Source organism: Coenobita brevimanus, chromosome 65, assembly GCF_032717465.1.
Source record: "Coenobita brevimanus isolate Jiangsu-jjx chromosome 65, ASM3271746v2, whole genome shotgun sequence".
NCBI classification, from domain to species: Eukaryota; Metazoa; Arthropoda; class Malacostraca; order Decapoda; family Coenobitidae; genus Coenobita; species Coenobita brevimanus.
Window position 1 is genome coordinate 50,962,181 of NC_137018.1, and position 22,005 is coordinate 50,984,185.

Below are 22,005 nucleotides of genomic sequence, written 5' to 3' on the forward strand. Positions count from 1 at the left end.
TGGTGTTGAGTGAAACTGTAACAGTGGTGGGTTGCAGTGGGATAAGAGTAGGGCAGCTATTATGAGATGCCAGTGCATGTTTTTGTTAGCTGTACTGGGGGAATTTGAAGTGCAGCTGTCTGGCCACCACCTGACACGTGACTCACACTACCCTATGAACATAGTAGGACCTGTGACTTGCACTTCAAGAGTCAAATGTTTACCCTCTATCCAACCATCCATCCATAATCCAGTCTTTAATTACTCGTACAACTTTTTTGTATTACTGGTATTTCCTCTGTGTCTCATTTGATTGATGGACAGCATGTAAGGGTGGAAGATGATAATTTCAAAACTTGTCACAAATGAACAGTCTCCTACCTACTCTAATGGCAGTCTTGACAGGATGATAATATACCGGTATCATCTGATTTCTAGGGCCACTGCAATATCAGCAATTATTATATCAGCATAATTACTTAACATATCACTGGCTTCATGCTTGTAATATAGGGTAGGATGAAGTGAACCAGTATATATAACATTTAGATTACTGCATTTACAGCAACCCCTTCAATCTGAGGACATTTTTTTTTTTTTTTTTTTTTTTTTCCTGCTACTTTCAGATGATAGCATTAGACTTAGGAGAATCTTAACACCAAGAGGATAAATGATGCCTACATGTGTTCCCTTCCATTCGAAAAGTATCTCCCAGGCAGAAAAAAGCTAATTAGAAAACAGCAAGAATATAGCAAAAAATGTCACCAAAGCAAAGCAGTTACTTTATTACAATGGTAAACTGTAGTGCGTCCCATGAGTGCTAAACTTAATCATACAGTACGCGACTTCCGAGTTCGCGATCCTCCTTGTACGCGAGGACCAGTTTTTTTTTTTTAATTTTAGTGTATTTTTTATTAGTACGCAAATTGAACTCCTTGTAAGCGAGACGGGCAGCGAAGAGTGGCCCAAATCCAGGGTTACTCCGAGACATTGTCCCCCCAAGAAGCGATAATGGTTGCCTACACTCCGCCCACCTTGAGCAGGAGATAGCAGCAGAAAAGGCAGCAACACCAGTGATGGAGAGTGAAGATTTGACCATGATGGAGATCAGCCGGATACTATGTGCCCTTGATAAATTCAAGGAAGAATTCAAGGACATGGAACGCTCTCAGTTGTGAGTGGAGGAGGTGATGTCTTCTCTGGACAAAACCTTCCGCTACCACACCGACAAGTACAACCAGGAAGTAAACAGACGGAAGCAAACACTCATCACTCGTTACCTTCGGCTTAAACAAAGTTAGGAATCACTCCCTTCAACATCAGAAGATCCATATCCTGAGGAGTATTAGGATACTGATGCAATGTCTGAGGTGTCAGAAATAGACTTTGAAGGGTTTATGAACGAAGTGAGTGCATTAGGTAGTGAAAGTGTCGAAAGTGCTGGTGACGAAAGTGGTGAGGAAGGTAGTGTGTCAGGTGGTGTGGTGGGCGATGCACGAGATGCACGCTAGGTGCTTCATCCTGCCTCGGATCCTCTTCTTACCTCCATCATGCCTGTTGTCCTCTTGGGTAAAGGTGAGCAGACATATTCTTGTTGTACTTAGGTCTGAAAGGCGTCTCAAGGGTTGCCCATGAAGGGGGATGCCGCCCGTATGTAATTTTTCCCATAAGTTTATGTATTCACAGTAGACGAAATCCAATAGTCATGGCGCGCGACTCTGAGGTTGTTATTATCGTGCCCTGGCAACCTATCATTCAAAAGTGCGTCTGATTTCATATATAATATAAGATGCATGAGATTCGTTTATAACATGTTCGTGTATAATAATATTCGTGTATAATATATTCATGCATAATAATATCATTCGTGTATAATATGATACGAAATCAGACTCACTTTTGAATGGCAAGTTGCCAGGGTACGAAAATGACAACCTCAGAGTCATGCGCTGCGACTATAATACGCGAGGTCCTCTGCCGCCCATATAGGCGCATACTAGGGGGATGTACTGTATTTCAGTCAGTTGCTTTCAGTACAGACACTGCCTGAAGCTAGTTTAGTATGTATATTTCCTACAATCTAATAACATAATTTTTCTCCAGAATTCTTCTCATCCACCTACATACAGTATATGCTTCTGCTTACATTGTAATAACTACTTAGTATTTAAACTAAACTGCTGCCATATACCTAACACAAATATTGCAGTATGTAACATATTCATTAACTGCAGATTCAAGACAACCATATCTGTTCACCCTAAGTATCATATAATTTTCCCACTGCTCACACCAACTTGCATACTTCTTTCATTACAACTACTTTTGTTCTCTATACTCAAATCTACTGTGCAACATCCACTTGTATAGTATATGTGGTAATTACCTGTTGCTTTCTTGACCTTTGACTGAATGTTGCTGACTAACAACCATAAACTTTGTGATAGCTGGACCAAATACAGTATGAATGTCTAGTTGCTAAGCAGCAACTTTGCTCAATAAGCTTCAGTCATAAGTTAGTTTCTAAGCAGGGAATTAAAGTAATGATTAACCTGTGCATTAACCTAGTGTAAAATCAGTAACAATTACCTGGTATAGCAGATGTTTGGTTTCCCCATATTAACCTGACAATTGTGTGCAGCGTTGTACTGATGTATCGAATGTATAACTGCCTTGGGAAATAAAATTTTAAATTGCATTATTTTAAAATATGAGCAGTGGTTAATCCTGTTGTATGAAGTTTCATGCATGTTAAGTAATTTGTTTTAGCTAATACAGTATGCGATGAAGATGTTTATAAATTAGGCTCCCTTATAACACTGGAAGAAAGCTTCCAGTCAGTAGTTAGTTTGGTCTCTCCTTGTCTAGTGTAGGAGTCATGGTTTGGTTTACAACACAGCAAAATTCACCATCAATAGAGAGCAGTTTCGGACAAAATAATGATGCTACATATACCCTGTGCATTTCAAAGCATGGGGACTGGAGACAAGAAACCCATCCCTCTTTGCATGGAGATATGGTGACCCAACTGCCTTTCACTTAGTGTTACAATCATTCTAATACCTCCTGATTCAAATAAGGTGGGGAATACTTGTAACTCCTCTTCCCCTAGATGTCAGAGATGTTTGCTTTCTATCCCCTCACTCCATGTACGTATGGGAAGTTGGGTCAGGATGATGACAAAGGAAATAAACATTTCTACCAGCTGAAGTAAATTTTTTATGTATTGTACTGTATTTATATGATAAGTAAACTGGACTCTCAAGCCTTACCTGAGCCAGTATTAATAGGGCAAATATTGTTTCCACCCAACTATCCTACTTACCATCATACAGAGATACTGAAATATCTGTTGCACTTATAAAATGCAGTGGAAAGGCAGTTTGGGATGGGATGATGGGCAGTAAATAACTCAAGGGCACTATAGTTATAAGAACGACCTGCTACCCCAAATGTAAGATGGAATATACCACTTGGAAGATAAGGGTTTATTCTATGGAAACCCTTATCACTAGTCATATAATAAACACATAACTTTTTGTATGTATCAGTAACTAAACTTTTGATTTTTAAAATTTATTCTGTGCTGCTGTGACATCTCACACAACTCATGCAAAAAATATTAAAAGATTTATGCTCTACAGCATGTGATGGCAATATTCTGGGAGTCTACCACTGTCCTATAAGTTAGAGACTGTTCCTGACAAGATTAATCACCACTGTTTCTAATATTAAGTACTTTATCACACTAGAAATGGAAACACTAAGGTTTCTAAAATCTGTCAACAGTAAAACTCGTAACATAACTACAAATGTGAACACAACCTTATTTTTTAATGTTGCTTTGTAATTATCTGCAAAAACAGTTGATTAAAAACTCTGAGCTGCCACAAACCCTCTCTACCTATAAACCAATGAAGCAGCATGATACTTCATCAATATGACCTTTGTAATCCCTAGACATGAAGCCATAGATCATTATGTGCAAAGGCAATACTTTAAACCATACAGCTTGTACTTCAAGTGGGAAAATATACTGTCTGTGCAAATCTTACTATATTTGAGAAAACCTTAAATAAAAATTTGCAGTTCAGTGACCTAGTCATGCATATAGTTTGTCACCCACATGCTGGCCAGCTGTGTCATTTTATTTCTGTATTGACAACTCAAACCAATGCACCAGTTAACTACAATAACCTTACATTTTTCCCCTTCCATCCGGCTTTATAAGCTTATAAAAAGTGAACTTCTCTTTTTTAATCACATGAATATCAAAGTACAGTAATATGGAACAAAGTTTTCATTTATTTTAGGTTCAATACTGGCTGACTGCAATAGTTACATGGTACAAAAAGGGAGGAGTAATTAAAAAGTAGAAAAAGGGAGGAGTAATTAATTATCGCTATATCTGCACTAAAGCCAGCAATCAGTTGGAGTCTTTTAAGCCTTCAATTCTGTGATCTGCATCAGTTGGAATCTTAAGTAAGCCTTCAATTCTGCTAATCTATTCACAGTATGAGATTGAACACTCACTCATATATGGGACTAGAACAAGACTATTAAACAGTAACAAGGGTCATATGATTGCACCTCAGACTATGAAGGGGAAGGTAGGCCCTCAGTTTTTAAAGACAGATTTTGAAGCACCTGATGAAAGTGGAACATGTCTGGTTCTCTACAGTGCATATGACTGCACTATATTATGTGGGATGCAAACTAGTAAAATTTAATACAGCAGACCCTCACTATACAAGACTAATTGGGGGGAAACCTGATTTGATAAAGCCAACAGTCTGTTATATCCAATGGTCTCCCCTATGGGGTGGGATTTCAAGCACATGTTTGAAATTAAATTAATACAACAGCATATTGTAGTGCTAAAAATGAAACCTATACCCATTTTACACTAACTTGGCCCATAATTTTGCCCTTTTGCAGCTTATTTCACATCCTTGTCATCATACACTTCTTTATGATTCATACAGTATTACTGTACTATAGGCTGTTATTACAACTCTGCACTTACAATAAGGCAAGGGTAATTTCAGGCCATTCAAGAGTAAAAAAGGTAGGAAACACATGTACTGTGACCCACTGCACCCCATTTAATGGACACAGTACGTTACAGCTGGTGGAAATTCAATGGTCTTTGTAGTGTCCATTTAATCTGATTTCCGCTATACTGAGGTTCATTATGGCAGGGTCCACTGGAATCATACCAATCCAATACATGTAAATAACTAAGAAAAACTGTTGGCATGTCCACACTTTTCACTCTCAGTTTAAATAACATTGTCCTGAGCTTCACCACAGACAAGTGCAGGTCCTTGGTTACCATACAGTGTAGGACAAACCAGGTATGTGAATGAAATTCTCAATTACACAACCACAAATCAGCATCATAATACTGATAATACTGTAACTGTCTAGTTGGCTTGTTTCACCTGATCGAATTGGGCCACTCCCACAAATTGAATACAAAGTCATGGTTGAATGAAATTTTAATGAGCCTTAGTAGGCAGAAACGATTTTCCTTTATGACTAGCCAAACTGACACTCCAATCTGACTACACTTGGCCATTAACTGGTTTCAGGAACTATGTCAGGTCAGAACAAATTTAATGCACAGTAGTGATACATATCTGATACAAAGTATGTATTACTACAGGCTTCATTTTACTAGATATATATATCAGTATTTTTTTACTATCATTAATACAATACATCAGCATGAGTTTTGTACTACTCCAAGTGAAGAGAAAATTGTATCTCGCTGAATACACACCCAGTGTCCTATTACTGGTTAATAAGTGCCATAACAACACATGTAGACACATTAACAGAAAACCTGTTCACAAAACAAATGACAACAGTTTAAATAAAAATCAGGGTTATAATATTATAAAACTGGCCAATACGTGAGTTAAGTACAGCACAGCACTGCGGCACCTGCTGGCATCATCCCTAGAATACCATCCTGAGTTCAGCAGTTGCAAAATTATATACAAAAAATAAAGGTACACTTATGAGCCATGATTTCTCCCCACCCTCTGTCCCTAAGGCTGACTGAAAACAGTCATACAGCAACCAAGATTTCACATCAAATGAAGGTCCCCCTTTTTTTCCCCATTCAAAGTTTTCCAGACTGCACAACCAAGTGTGACTGCAAACTATTCCTCTTGCAGACTAACAAATCCTCAAACTACCACCTTACCAGTGAACAACAGATCTTTCTTTGGTGTGAAATTCTGGCTATGACCTCACTCCAGCCAGTGGCAGAATAGAGAGTGGGCAGAAACCAAAAATATACCTGGGTTACAACTGACTTTGAACACAAATTAAGATTTTGAAAAGATTATACAGTAAGACTCTATAATTTAGTTTCACATTAATCCAGCATTCCATTATCCTACCAACAGTAATTTGGGTTATGCTATACAAAATGCTGCAATGTAGTCAACTCCTTTAAACCCGAGGATATCATTTTCATTCCGTTCAAACTAATGTCAGACTATTTTATCCAGCTCAGGGTACCTGCTCACTGCTGTGGAAGAGTTACTAGAGACTTTATCTTATCCCTCCACACCAAAAATTCTCCCAGAAGTTGAATAATAACATCTGGAGGTTATACAAACAGAATAAAAAGGATGTCATGGAAGTAAAGAGGGTAAGCTATTATGCAGCAAAATAAATAAATAAACTAAATTGATATTCCATCTGGTTAGCGCTCAGAGGAAGTAAATTAACACTGAAAAGAGAGTACAATGTTTGTTGTCATGACATTTCTTTCATACTGTGGACCTTCCACTGCATCACGACCTACTAACCCAAGTACAGACAAAATAAAAGGATCTTACTGCAGTTAACAATAAAGCAGCATTTACCACTGTGCTACTGACTGTGTGCACCACAATTAATGTGAAAAGGAGATCATGTAAAATGCTAACTTATACAACTGTAAAAGCCTGCTTGTGCATGTAAAATACTCTGTCAGACCAACAATAAATACACTTACATTATATTCATGCTCAATTCAGCACATTACTCCTTTTTTCCACATAAATATCAATGTTTCCATTCACAGTATACCAAATTCCATAATTTATTTAATTTTCATTTGCAACACACTTCAGTGCCTCACTATCACAAGGTCTTAAAAAAGAAAGTCTCAACTCCATCTGCAAAGTCAACACTCTCTCTCTCTCTCTCTCTCTCTATATATATATGTATATACAGTATTTACAGGTGTGTTCCACAAGTCACTTTTACAAACCCGACATGCACTAAATATGTGGCTAAAACAGTTTTGGCCATATGATTAAATTCTGAATGGCAAAGGGGAAGGCAAACCTTAATTCATGATGCTGATTCGTAAAACACATGACAAAAACAAAGGTATTTTAAGTGGCACTGGAAGCTTCACAGGATCTTTTTCTTAGCAGTTTACTATCCATATTACATCTTGATAATGCTCTCTCATTATCCATATGGTGTGAGTACTGACGTGATTTGCCCCAGTAATGTACAAGAGGACAAAAAGGTGTAATCTACAAAATGAATCACTAAGGAAGAGATATGATATAGTCTCCTATGCCACCTAAAATATGATCCTTAAACAAGTCAGGCTTTTCTCAAAAGCACTGTGTCTGATCCCACTCAGTTATGTCATGTGCAAGCTTTTTGCACTTAAATTCCAAAGGCATTCCAATACTATCTGTTAAAAATTAGGAGCCTGCCTTCCGTTCACAATATCAGTTTTAAGTATGCATCCATTTGTTCTGAAAAGAACATTATCACGCCAAACAACAACTGACAATTACACTAATGTAGAGTAAATGTTTACATCAAGTTTGTACCTTCATGGAGAGCAGAGTTTGTATGTGATGGAATAGCATGGAAGGACAAGTGGAGAGACAGGAGAAGCTGAGGAATGACAAAATAACTTCACATACATCCACAGTGATCAGGTGACTGAGACAGAAGTGAAGGAAAGTAATAACATGACTGACCAGGAGGTAATGCAGCATGTAACAGCCGGAGTAAACAATTGAAAAGAAGAAATAACAAAAATGCATGGAGAAAAGATGGAAATATAAAAAAAGTAAATTCTTCATTTTGAGCAACATTACTCTGATACACCATAAGGACTTGTCTGATGCTATATGCAAACCAATCTTCCATTTACTGACATTATATTATAGGTAAATCTGGACTCAGTCCAGATAACCAAACAAATGTGTTTAGTCATACTGGATACTGTCTGGAATTAAGAGACATGATTTTCATTAACCCAATAGCAGAACTAAATATTCTGTTGTTAATCAAATGTAAATAATTGTGTGTGAACTATGCTCTCAGTAGTAAAATAAGAATCTGCTCTTAAACTGTCAGTTCTGTCAGTTTTAACTACCAATACTTCTCTACATTGAGAATTTACTAAACAGAGAAAAAAACAGCTGAGGGAGGAACGAAGGAAGGAAGGTGAGGGAAAACAAATGCAACAGAAAAGCAAGAGGTACAAGGACTTCATTAACATTAAAATACTGTACCAATCAATAGTCACATCCAAAATTAAATAAAAAATCCTAAGACAGAACACCAAACTCCATCACTGCAACAGTATCCTCTCAATTCCCACTGACTAATCTTTCTAAAACAGACCTGAAAAACTGAACTGTACAGCAATACAATATATACACATTCTCACTAAGTAACTGGACACAATATTACAGCCCCTTCAATATGATGATATCTATTAGTCGTATATTCTTGCCACTACCAGACATTTTTATTCAGCTTAGGAAAGCCAGATACTAATGAAATTAATGAAAGCTGTGTCAAATTCTTCCACTTCAAAAAGTTCACCCTAGGCAGAATAAAATACTCCAAACATACATAGCATACTCTAAAAATAACATCCTCTGCCTGAAGAGCTTAAAAGCAAACATTACAAAGTGTTGGTAACATTCTTCACATTCCTGTAAAACATCATTAGTGCAAAATCATCATACTGGATTGTTTATATTAAAGGCTCCAACATGCTTACATGCATCGACCTTGGTCACCAAATGGCAGCTCTCCATACTGCCTGATCTCTGGTAGCCTCTCTATCCAGTCCCTTGGCAAATTATCAATGAGCATTTAGGCTTACTCATAGGCCTTCTTTTGAATATGCAGTGCCCTCTTTATGGCACAGATGAGTTCCACAATACCAGAATGACTATCTTTTCCGTACAAATGGTACTGTAAATTGAGGGAAAACTGGTAGAACAGCTTTAAAGGTAGCAATGAACCTTTAGCAGGTAATTTGTGCAGTTTACTGTGGTCTTGTTAGCAAAAGAAGAATGTCAAGCTATATCATGGGGACTCAAGGAAAAAAGACACAGTAAAATGGAAAGACTTTGGTACAGTGCAGTATTTCAAGTCCATATAAGAAGGTGAATGATAGTGACCGATGCTGTTAGGACCTGTGTTAAAATACAAAATACCAAAATTTGCTCATATACAGTACAAGGTGTCCCATGAGGAAATGGCATTAACTTGGGAAATGATACATAAGGGAATTCTAAGTAAGAGATGTAACATCAACATGTGCCCAAATCTTAACTGTTATAGAACTGAAGTTTCCTATGTCCTTATAGGTGAAAATGACTTCCCCCATAACTCAACCATATAGTCATCTGTAACCACAGCTCCATGAAGGCTGGGATTTGAACCCATGTTTATATAGCTTTTTTTTTTTTTTTTTTTTTTTCACTTGGAATTCCCTCATCTATCATTTCCCAAAGTTAGGCCCTTTCCTCTTGAAGCATCCAGTGGTTCACTACAGAGTTTCTATTTCCACAAGAGGCTAAAACAAAATGTCACAAAAATAGCATATTTTAAAATGAGATTCTAGTGGCTATCAGTCGTTATTCAGCTTTGAAGATACCTTTTGAACTCAGGGGTTATACATGGTCTTCATTAACCCCTTAACTATTTGGGATCCTTCCTAACTTGAATAAAATTTTCAGGTGGTAGCCTGATTAACAAAGATGGCACCATACAGAAGGCTTTATAAAGGATGGCCAAAATAGTAGGTCTGTCTCATTTACACAACACTGATTTTGTACAAATTAATAACCTCCTTAAAACATCATGTTCAGAGGTAAATCAACACCCACTAGCCTTTGTGAGGTATCATATTGTATTAGTGTGGAGTTAAACTGGAGAAACCAACAACATTTATACTTGCTTTCTTTTGCATCTTAATTTTACAAACTGGAATCATGGCACAAAATGATCAAAACTACTGTAAATAGTAAGTTTCTAAGTTAACTATATATACTGTACTCTTAACCTCCTATTTCCAGACTATAACATTCATATGTTTTTTTTTTTCCCCTCAGTAATCTGTTAACTGTCTGTTACATGTCTTCTCAACTTACTGAACCCAGAAAAGCTTTAAACATTCAGCAATATGAAAAATAAATGTCTTCATAAGTCTTCTAAACAACACATTTTTACAGGGCTAACTTCTTGCTATCATTAATTTACAATTAAAACTCTAATTACACTGTGCAGTATTAATATTCTGTTACTGACTTACTTTCACTTATGGTCTTTCTATGCGCAATAACATTTTCTAAGTACATCAGCTTGTAAGAGGTACCAGTAACTGTACTAGGCCTATTCTAAAAATTTCTTATTCTCATAAACCTGCTATTCTCTACACATCTTACTACTCTGCAAATGGAGTAGGGAGGTCACGTTAGGTACTTGCAAAACCTTCTCTTGTCCTGTATCTCTCTATTTGCTATAAAATTGTATAACTTTTCTGTCACTACTGAAACTACTACTCCCTGAATACACTACAAAGAAACCTCCATTTCCCAAGATTTTTGGATTTGCCAGCCCTGTCACACTGGTTCATCTCCATGGAAATTATATATTAAATACCTGGTCCCAATATCACATGTTATGAAGCTCACCTCACACCTAATTCAAACTTACAACTCATTTCTAAAATTATTTATGGTCATTTGTGAGTACTTTTCTTTTTGCCTCCTGATTTCCATGATCAAGGTTATGCATTTTTAGGATTAGTTTTCTTCTTACTTTCATCTGACATATTAGTGTTCTCTGTGATCTGATGAGCCAGGCGGCTGGCTCTCGGTGATGTTACCAGATGATCCTCTGAAGACCTGGGGTATCTGGCCACATGAAACTCTTAGTGGCAAAAAGGTAGAGAGTGGCACAGTTGATTGCAAAGAAGTACAAAGTCTCCATCCATAGCTGCAACCAACTCTTTGACACCCACTGAGCACGAGCCACGATGAAAGGCAGGATGAAGTAACGCAGCTCCAGGAGTTTACACGGAACAATTGAAGCCGCCAAGCAGGCAACAAACAGGGCTCTGAAGATAATACTACGATGTTGGAGTGATACATGCATCATGTATGCACCAAACATATATACAGGAACAGCTAGGTAACGCACAGCAAGATAACGACCATATAGGCGACTCCAGAGGTAGAAGGTAAGATGGCGGTTGTCAGCCAGAAGATAAGGATGCACCACAGTGTTGGAGTGCACCACAAGCAACCCAACCAAGAGAATTATCCCAGTTGCCCAGGTGTGCCGCCTGCAGAGTTTGATGAAGGGACGGATGTGGGCTGGGGCGTAGGGCAAAGAGAACACCAAATAGAAGAGGCAGAAGTAGCCCAGCTGTGGAAGGTTGAGAACAGGGGTATGGGCAGAACGATCCCCCACCACCAGGCCACCATTGTAGCTGACGAAGGCCATGAAACCAGCCAGCACAGCGCCATAGCCAAGACATTCCACAACAACATCTGCCATCACCTCAGCCAGTCGGTATGGACGCCAGGCAGTACGACGCAGCTTCTTTACCACTGCCTGCCAAGATTATCACATTAACTTCATTGAAATATACAGAAGTGGTGGAATATACTAGAAGAACTCACATAACAAAAAAATCTAACTCTTTACTCAAGATCAACATGGGCTGTTAAATAAATCATCCTCTCATCATCATCAACGTCTTCGCCTTTTAGCCCACCTAAGGATGGAGCGAGATCAGATCCAGAAACAAATAAAGAGAAAGCAAAAATCTGGGCGAACTATCAATGGTATGCCCAATGAAATAAATCACGGAAAGGAATAATCAGTCTGACTACAGTAACTATAAACAATACAGTAAAATTTTCAATTATCAATCATCGCAATATCCAACGCTGCTGGTTCGACTCTATTAAAGCAATATCCAGTGACGAAATGGGACATAATTGGCAGTTCTATGTAATATCTGGCATTGAGGTGTATCAACCAGCTTGTAAACGTTGGCCAACCGGCACTGTACTGTATCATTACTTTATTGCTTTTCATGCTTAATTTTCATCTTTTACTCACGGGAAAGTTTGTAAGATAGAGGTTCATGATGGACTGTAACACAATATCCGGCTCGATGTCGAATACTGAGCCAATAAGGGGTACTATGCAATACCCGGCATTTTGCTTTAACCAGCATAGGACCTGGCTGAATTACACTGGATAATTAAGAGTTTACTTTAATTACAGTATTCCTGTAATATTCCTGGATTTATTGGCCACACTCTACGCTTACAAAATGACACCATACATGAATGGTGTACTGTAACTACTACATTCTCCAAGTACTGTACTTTAACCTCTTTAGCCCACAAACTGGAGCAGACTGAAATTCGAAGTGCACCCAATGCTCTCCCAAACCCAGATTTTTAAGTTTCTCATTATGCTTCTGCTCGTACTGATTGATAGGTGTGATAAAGTACTGTATATGTATATAAATTTTAAGGTCAATATATGCCACAGCTTAGCCACTACTGTGTTCTGAAGTTCAGTAATTTTGGACTGCTGAAAAAATATGGATATACTGTACAATACAGTACTGTATATTAACTTTTTCCAAAGACCAGTTTTATGGGCATAATATTAAAGAGAGCATGGCACAGTATGAATGTGCATTTTTTTTTTAGGTCAGTATCAACTGTAGTATAGCAGTAAAGACCTTGGATATTCTGACATTTTGAAGGTGGGACTTAAGCAAAAATGCAGCTACCAAGAATATTCATCATAAATATATTTTATGACAAGCAAATGAAAGAGCATGTGCATCAACATCACAGAACAGAAAATCAGCCCAGTATCTATCCTGGTGCAGCTGGGGTGAATTTTTAAAGTTTGGTAGGGCGGCCCTTGACCTTCTGTCGTACCAAACAACAACTAACAAGGTGCGTGAGGTAGTTTGAAGGCAGCTGAAAAGGCTCCAGATACCTCCATATAATATACAGTATTTCATATAATTTGCCAACAATTCACCCCAAAATGACATGTGGTAAATTTTATTTTTAATCCAATGATAGAGCTGTATATAGCAGTGGACCTCAGAATGGCTGTGGCTGCACATCACAGTCCATTAGTTAATATGATGACAGTTTTTTTTTTTTTTCATTGCCACTGTATCTCCATCAAAGATATTTTTATTCTACCTACCTATCTATCTATTGCCAGACGCCATAATCCCATACGGGGTGGCCACTTGACTCTGAGTTATTTGTTTTACAGGGAGAGGCACTAACGCTCCACCAACCCACTTGACATGTAGGGAGCACGTATGGTTTGGTTATATGGTTACCACCCAGCGTTGTAAATGGTTTCTTGGCTTACAGGAACGCCAGAATATACCTCGCATACTGATGGGGTTCTTGAATGTTGCATCCAACCCTTCCAATCAGGTAAGTATCTCTAAAGCTGAATAAAATCACCTGTGGATAACAAGAAGAAAATAAAAATTATATCCTTGGGTTGAAAGGGTTGAATAATTCAGCCACACACTACCGTTACAAGAAAATCCCATAAATGAATCCATGTGGATCATCTGGCATTTGTGGGAAGAGAATAAAGGAGATGTCCCAACCATTAAAGGGTTAACTTATTAATCCCATGGAACTCTGAAATCATCAATCATACTCGACTACTGCAACAAAAATCCCTAATAAAATAATGAATGTCTATCTATCTATCTATCTACAGTCAGATGCCATAATCCCGAAAGGGGTGGCCACTTGACTAGGAGTTGGTTGTTTTTTGGGGAGGGACACTAATCCTCCACCAACCCATTTGCTGACATGTAGGGTACATGTATGGGCTGGTTATAGGGTTACCACCCAGCACTGTAAATGGTTTCCTGGCTTACAGGAAACCATTAGGCTTGTCACTTATTGTAAAACTACCTGAAATGGAAAGAAGAGTAATAAAAAGTGACAGGAAAGATGGGAGAAATAGGAAAAGAGGATGGCAGACACAGAAACAATGATTAAGGTGAAGGAAGAAGTAGGCAGCACTACATGAGTGGATGACGGTTGCCGTCACCTACCAGGAAAGAGTGCTTTAAATACTCCTAACATACTCTGCTACTACAACTATACTCTGCTACTACACACACAAAGAAAAAAATCTATCTATCTATCTATAGCCCAATGCCCTAATTCCGCAAAGGGTGGCTGCAGACAAAACCCCTCCAAGTCGCTCTGTCACCCACCATTTGACTACCCTCCCCCCAACTCACCCCCTCCTCCCTCATATACTTCTCAACTCCATTCCTCCACCTCATCCTCAGTCTACCCCTCCCTCCACCTCATCTACATACACCCTCTTAGTCAGTCGTTCATTCTCCATTCTCTCCACATGTCCAAACCACCTCAGTGTATTTCTCCTAATCTTCTCAACCACATCCACATCCACCCCACAACGTTCCTTCACTTCTTCATTCGTCAACCTGTCCCTCCATGTCACTCCACATGCTCCTCTCAAGTAACTCATTTCCACTGCTCTCACTCTTGACTTGTTCCCCTCTTGCAAGGTCCACGCCTCACTTCCATACATCAGGGTAGGGATCACAATACTATCATGCAGTGACTTCTTAACTTCCATACTCACCTCCCTATTTCTCATCACTGCTTTCAGTGAACCAACAACCTTCCTTCACTGCTGTACCCTTTCATGCACTTCATCCTCCAAAGTTCCATCCTTACTCATCACACTACCCAAGTACTTGAATGCACTCACATTCTCCATATCCTCACCATCCAACCTCACTGTACATTCTGTGACTTCATTCCTCTCAAACACCATAACTTTACTTTTGTTTACATTAACTTTCAGCTTCCTCCTCCTACACACTGTCCCGAATTCATTCACCAAACCTTGCAAATCCCATTCATCTTCACTCAACAATACTGTATCATCAGCAAACAACAACACCGGAATCTTCCAAATCTCACCCTCATTCATTAGAGCCACCCTCACAACCACTGCCCTACCTTGCACCTCCTTTACAACCCCATCCATGTATATATTAAACAGCCATGGAGACATCACACAACCCTGTTTCAGTCCTACATTGAGATCAAAGGACTCACTCAGCTCACCATCCACTCGCACCGTAGCCCTGGCTCCTTCGTACATACTCTTCACAGCACTCAACAATTTCCCCTCCACTCCATATACTCTTAATACCTTCCACATACCTTGCCTATCTATTCTGTCATAAGCTTTCTCTAAGTCCATGAAGGCAGCATACACTTTCTTTCCCTTCTCTAGATACTTCTCCACTAAACATCTTAGAACAAATATCTGATCTACACACCCTTTTTCCTTCCTAAATCCCCCTTGTTCTTCTCCAACTAGCTCCTCTGTCATATGCCTATCAATGAGTATTCTACCATATATTTTACCAGTCACACCAAAAAGGCAAATGCCCCTATGGTTACCACATAAGAAAGAAATACAATAAAATAAAAAATAAAAAAGTAAATAAATAAAACAACAGATGTATATTGTGACCTTAATGTCTGCAACAGTGCTGACAGGGGCCTTGAGCACGCGGGCCCCAAGGACATCAACAGCCGTCAGCACAAATAGGAACCCCACCCACACAATGTTGGTTTGCCGCATCATCACTGCCACCACACCTGCACCAGGCACAGAAACATGGGTAAACTGACAGGCAAGAAAACACAGTACAGTAAGACCTCGATATAACGGACTTCAATAGACTGGCATTTGCTTGTATCGGAATCAAGGAGCTACCAGACTAAATTCTTATATATCGGAAAAAGTCCGATAAAGCCAGAAGCAGTCCGGGCTACCTGACCACTTCATCTATGTTCACCATAATAAGGTAAATAAAAGACATGTCTATCAGTGTACAGTACAGTATTATTATATATATGATACCATTTGACTACCGTAGTGAAGGTATAATGCAGTACAGTACTGCAGTGGAAATGAAAACACTTTAAAAATCGTTGGTGCGATCCTGACTAATGTCTGATATATCGGAAGAAGTCCAGGTAAGGAGGGGGAAGTCCGGATGTCCCTTTTATCGGAATTTTGCTTTTTTCAGAATGGCTTTGGCCCCAATTAGTCCATTATAGTGAGGTCTTACTGGATTCACAATGAGATATGGATGAACATAAGTATGGTAAGTCCTCATTATAAGTAAGCCCCTATTTTAATACAATAAACTCTCAATTATCTGTCGTCGCAATACCCGGCACTGCAGGCTCAGATCTATTACAGTAATATCCAGCAAAATTATGCAATATGCAGCACCAAAACGTGATGTAACCAGCGGTTCTATTGCATGCATTATCTGGCACTAAGGCGTATCAACCAGCTTGTGATCGGTAGCCAACTGGCACTGTATTAATGTATTACTGTATATTACTGTATCATTATTTTATTGTATTTTATGCTTAGTTTCCACCTTGTACTCATGGGAACGTTTTTAGGACAGAGGGTTGCAACCGATAAAAACACAATATCCAGCTCGATTCTGAATGGTGAACTGATAGGGGGGTACTATGCAATATCCAGTGTTTCACATTATTCCACGTAGTGCTTGGTTGAATTACAACAGATAACTGTGAGTTTACTGTATTACTGCTGTTAAGTCCACCACATACTACACATTGCAGAAAAATTCTCCGTTACAGTTCCAAGGTTACCTATAGATTTTATCCACCAGTTTCCCTTAATTTACAGTATCTGTTGTATGGAAAAAGTTAAGGTATTTTGGAATGTAACTCTGACTTATAACAAGAACATCCTGTATTCAGAAGTGAGAAAAGTATGAAGATGAGTATCTGGAAGTGAAAAAAGTATGAATGAATAATCAGTTATGGGAAATGCTAGATCATGAATATTTGGAGAAGAGGAATGAATGAATAGAAAACACTATCAACATCAGTCATCAAATTCCTTGAACAGCATCCAGGAACAGAAACTAGCATATGAAGATTTAATGCTCCATCTGAAATTCAGGCATCTGGTTACAGACAGGCATATCTAAGCATCAACTATCTTCATTAGTCTATCCCTTTGCTCATGATCTTAAATCTCTTAAACATGACATATGACAAGTCCATGTATTTCAAACAAGAGATTTTGCCTGTAGTTTTTTCTGGTTCTAAAGGGGTAATATGGATTTCCTGTTACTGAAGAGAGAGAGAGAGAGAGAGAGAGAGAGAGAGAGAGAGAGTGTGTGTGTGTGTGTGTGTGTCTGTGTCTGTGTATTTACCTATTTGTATTTACCTATTTGTAGTATACAGGAATTGAGCAATGCTCGTGTTGTCCTGTCTCCATATCCACATTTATCAAGTCTACCTTTACACACATGAATGTTTTTCTCATGCACCACTTCTTTGTCTAAGTCGTTCCAAATATTTAAATATTTACCTAAAATACCTAATTGTGTGTGTGTGTGTGTGTGTGTGTGTGTGTGTGTGTGTGTGTGTGTGTGTGTGTGTGTGTGTGTGTGTGTGTGTGTGTGTGTGTGTGTGTGTGTGTGTTTGTACTGTACCATAAACAAATAAATAAATAACCAACCCATGGCAGCTGCAGCAAAGGGTGCACGGTGGAAGTGAAGGAGCATCATAATAAGGACAACGAGGGTGGAGAGGACATCAGTGTAGTAGAGGAAGGTGAACCAGTACAGCACTGGGGTCAGGCACAGGTTCACCCCAGCCACCATCACCTTCCAACTGTTGACATACTGTGAGGCAAATTTCATAGTTTAAACAAGGTGTTGTTGCTATTTTTATCTATTAGTGTAGTAGAGGAAGGTGAAAGAGCACATCTGAATTGAGCTGTCTGACAGTTACAGAGAACAGCAGGAAAAAAATATAAAAGAATGTCATGGACAGCACTAAATTTGGTTCTGTTGCTGTAATGACACCAAGCTCATTTAAAAGTGAATCCACTGAAATGCTAAAATTCAGCCACTACAGCCTTGGTGTGCCTTACATTTGTGCAGGCAGTCTTCATTTAACATTTAGCTTGTGTACATGCAATTTGCTAACTCCAATTCTAAGATTTCTTTAGGATTTATATCAATAAAACAAGTCAGTATGCGGTTTTCAACTAGTAACCATGGTGTGAAGTTTCATTTACCCATCACAAATGTCAATATATGACTGCCGGAAGTCCACTCCCATGAATTTAAATGGGGTTGCCCTCTTCCGATGAGTCACTCAGACCCTCTCTTACATCACAACCATATCACCATACAACCCTCATCCCTCTCACATTTAGGGATTCAACTCTGGATACATATTAGGAAAACCATTCTCAAGGTCAAGTAGGTCAATTATCACACCACAGCAACTCTTAAACTTCACCATTTGAGCACTATACTTTGTGTCAGTCAACCTGTCTGTAGGGACACAGCTTTTCTTAACAGCTGCCTCTACTTGAATAAGGCCATTTTGTTCCTAATGATAATTTGTGTTATACAGTATATTATATTCACAGTTTTCTGTAAAGATCATACTCACCTTCCATTCGTCTTGGATGATGGATGACAGGGTACAGCTTTAAGGACAAGTTAGTTGGCATTAAGGTTTTATATCCATCTCCTCTTTTATGATATGCTCAAGATATCACATTCAAATATGGTGTTACAGTATTCGTGGGGCCATATGGAAGAGAAGTGAGTAGGGCATATCAAATATACTGTCCCCCAAACCGCAGCAACTGAAACTATCACCTCAAATTACCCAGTCTAATGTTTTGTCCACTCCACTAACACCTCCCTCTGATGAACGTAACTAATTTGGTCTCAGCTTCACTGAAATAGTGGTACCTGTAGTCCATTCCAACAAAAAGGTTAACTAACATCTTAAAGCTTTCTACATTAGCTACAGTACTGTACCTGGATTATTCTTGGTTGAATAAAATACAGTTGTATGTGTTTTAGCCTCACTACCTAAGTGCAAAAATGGCAGCAAGTAGGTAAGCCTGCCTCCTAAGCCCTGTGAAATACAGGGCAAAAAGGCATGCCTGATCTGATATGGGACCTAGCGGTGCACTGGCGCATAATACAGCATTGTATATTCAAAGTGTACTTTTCGTGCTTGGGCTTTCTACTTCCACATCCTTTGCAGGTTGTTTTACACATTATATCTCTATACACGTTATCATGTACAGTACCTTACGTCAAATAGGTATCTTTTTTACAATGACAAAGTGTGCATACAAACAGCTTTAGGGAATGCAGAGGTGAACAATATTGTACCTTGGGGTTGTGGAGGTGCATGAGGAGCTTGTGTACAGTTGAGAGGAGGAAAGCAGCTGCAATAAGGTTGGTGACACGAAGGGCAAAGACATCACAGAGCTGCCGGCCCACAACCCATGACACTGGACCATTTAGACCGATGGAGAACAGATATAGGCCAGGTAGTGTTGTGATTTTGGGGTCCCACTGCATAGGAAATGGAAATCTGAATAAGAATTGTTCAAACTAGGGTTCATATGGTCAAAATTTAAATCATGAGAGGAAAGATAAGGCCTCAGTTTTTGACAATTTCTGAAGCACATGACAAGGATAGAGCATGTTTGGCTCCTCTTTGTAACTGCTGACTGCATTCTGTAATAAGGAATGGATACTGATCAAATCTAACAACTACAATCATTCCATAAATTTATGGTACTATAAGACCCCAGATCAGATGATGAACGAATGAATAAATAAGATCTTGGTACTGGGGATTACAGTATCTATGGTACTCTCTCACACTCACTCTATTTCAAGACCCCATATTGCCTCCACAGTCAAAATAATTCCTCATTAAATAACTGATATAAAATTTTAATGAGAAGTGGTGCAGCCTAGGCCCACTGTTGTCTTCATTCTGGGATCCCACAGCAAATGAAAAGTAAATTATTCAAATGAGTTCATCCTATACTATAAAGGTAGTCCTTGTTACGATTAAGGCACAAGCTACAAAACCTTACGTACGGTACAATGTTACTGCAAAGCTGGGGAACCTGCCAAGTCAGCAATATAAATACAGTAGCAACAGAATTTTGACTAGCAATTTATCTGCAACATAACAAGAACCTAACAGCATCATATCAAGGACATACTATATCACCTATATGTCGAGATATTCTCCCTGAGCTGAACAAATTAATCTGGCAGTACTATTAATTAAAGATGTAAATGAACAAGGATTATTTGCATATTTCTGCTAACTCCTTCACAACTGCAAGAGGAATCTTAAAAAAAAAGAAAGAAAAAAAAAAACTACTTTAGTACAAACATAAAAAAAAAACTGTCAATGCACTGAAAGGGTTAAGAAAAAAATTAGATGACAAACTTGTAAACTTGAGGAGCCTAATTTATACTGTTTTTCCTCACTTCACAGTTTGATGAGTATGCTATTGATGAACTAACAGAACCAGAAGCATTTCCTATTATCTTAGCAATTTGCATATACACCTAATACCAGTATACTAATCAATGCTGTGAAACTGTGATTATTATAAAAAAAAAAAAAAAATCCTTTTGAGGGAAAATAAAGTCCAAATATTATGAAATAATTCAAAGATACCTTCCCAATATTGATACTGAAACCTTGAAAATACATCATTCAAGTTCTTACTCTGTGATAATTTACCTGGGTTAAAGTAACAGATGTATGATATGTCTATCTATCTATCTATCTATTGCCAGACGCCATAATCCCATAAGGGGTGGCCATTTGACTTTGAGTTATTGGTTTTACGGGGAGGGGCACTAACCCTCCACCAACCCACTTGTTGACACGTAGTGAGCATGTATGGGTTGGTTATATGGTTACCACCCAGCGTTTTAAATGGTTTCTTGGCTTACAGGAAACCATTTGGCTTGTCACTCAATGTAAAGCCACCTGTAAACGAAAGAAAAGTAATAAGAAGTGACAGGAAAGATGGGAGATACAGGAAGAGAGGAGGGCAGCCACAGAAAAAGTATGATAAAGGCTAAGGAAGATGTATGAAATGTAATGTGGGAAAATCTTCCACAGAATTCACCCCTTCATTGACAAGCTGCCTCATGAAAGCTGGTTCCCAAGTAACTTAATGGGGCATCATTAATATCAATTAAAGGGTCCTTAAGCACGAAAGTTTAAACCTCTCATGTTACTTAAAACTACTGATACCTGTACTATACCGGTAAAATAACCCTTACAGCAAACTCAAACGGTTCATCGTACCTCATGGAACTTTCCATTGCAGTATTTCTGTGCCTGTGGAATGTGAAATATTTCATCTATAAAGGGAGTTGGCTGCACTGTATACACCACGACAAAAAAGACATAAGCGACGGAGAAGAAAGTGCCGAGTACGAGCGGAAATATGAACGCAGGTTGCGGCGTCCCCATAGTAGCTGTCATGTCGCTTACACTTTAAGAACTTGTCATTTCCGAAGGCTCCGCTAGTTATGATTTTATCATCTTGTTGATAGTTATAAATCACACAATCCCGTCTGATCCAACAGGAACAAAACAGTTACCTCTGAAGTCTTATCTATCAACGTTAAAATTATTTATTGTCAGAGGAGTGGACCAAAAGAAAGATAATTTGTAGATTAATTCAATCACTAACCATTAAAAACTCTGTGTGAGAAATTTTTGCCATTAAAAGAGAAAAGAAAAGCGAGAAACG

General features: G+C 38.6%; 1 protein-coding gene across 1 annotated transcript; it reads right to left on the bottom strand.

Annotated features, from left to right (window-relative positions):
- Positions 1–10,967: 10,967 nt before the first annotated feature.
- Positions 10,968–21,722, bottom strand: Alg10 (alpha-1,2-glucosyltransferase Alg10). The gene is made up of 5 exons (XM_080276401.1): positions 21,555–21,722; positions 19,595–19,780; positions 17,908–18,073; positions 15,862–15,989; positions 10,968–11,874 (listed from the first exon to the last, which is right to left on the bottom strand). Exons 1-5 carry the CDS (start codon positions 21,720–21,722, stop codon positions 11,140–11,142), a joined length of 1,383 nt encoding a protein of 460 aa, XP_080132527.1. The 3' UTR covers positions 10,968–11,139.
- Between the last annotated feature and the right edge of the window lie 283 nt (positions 21,723–22,005).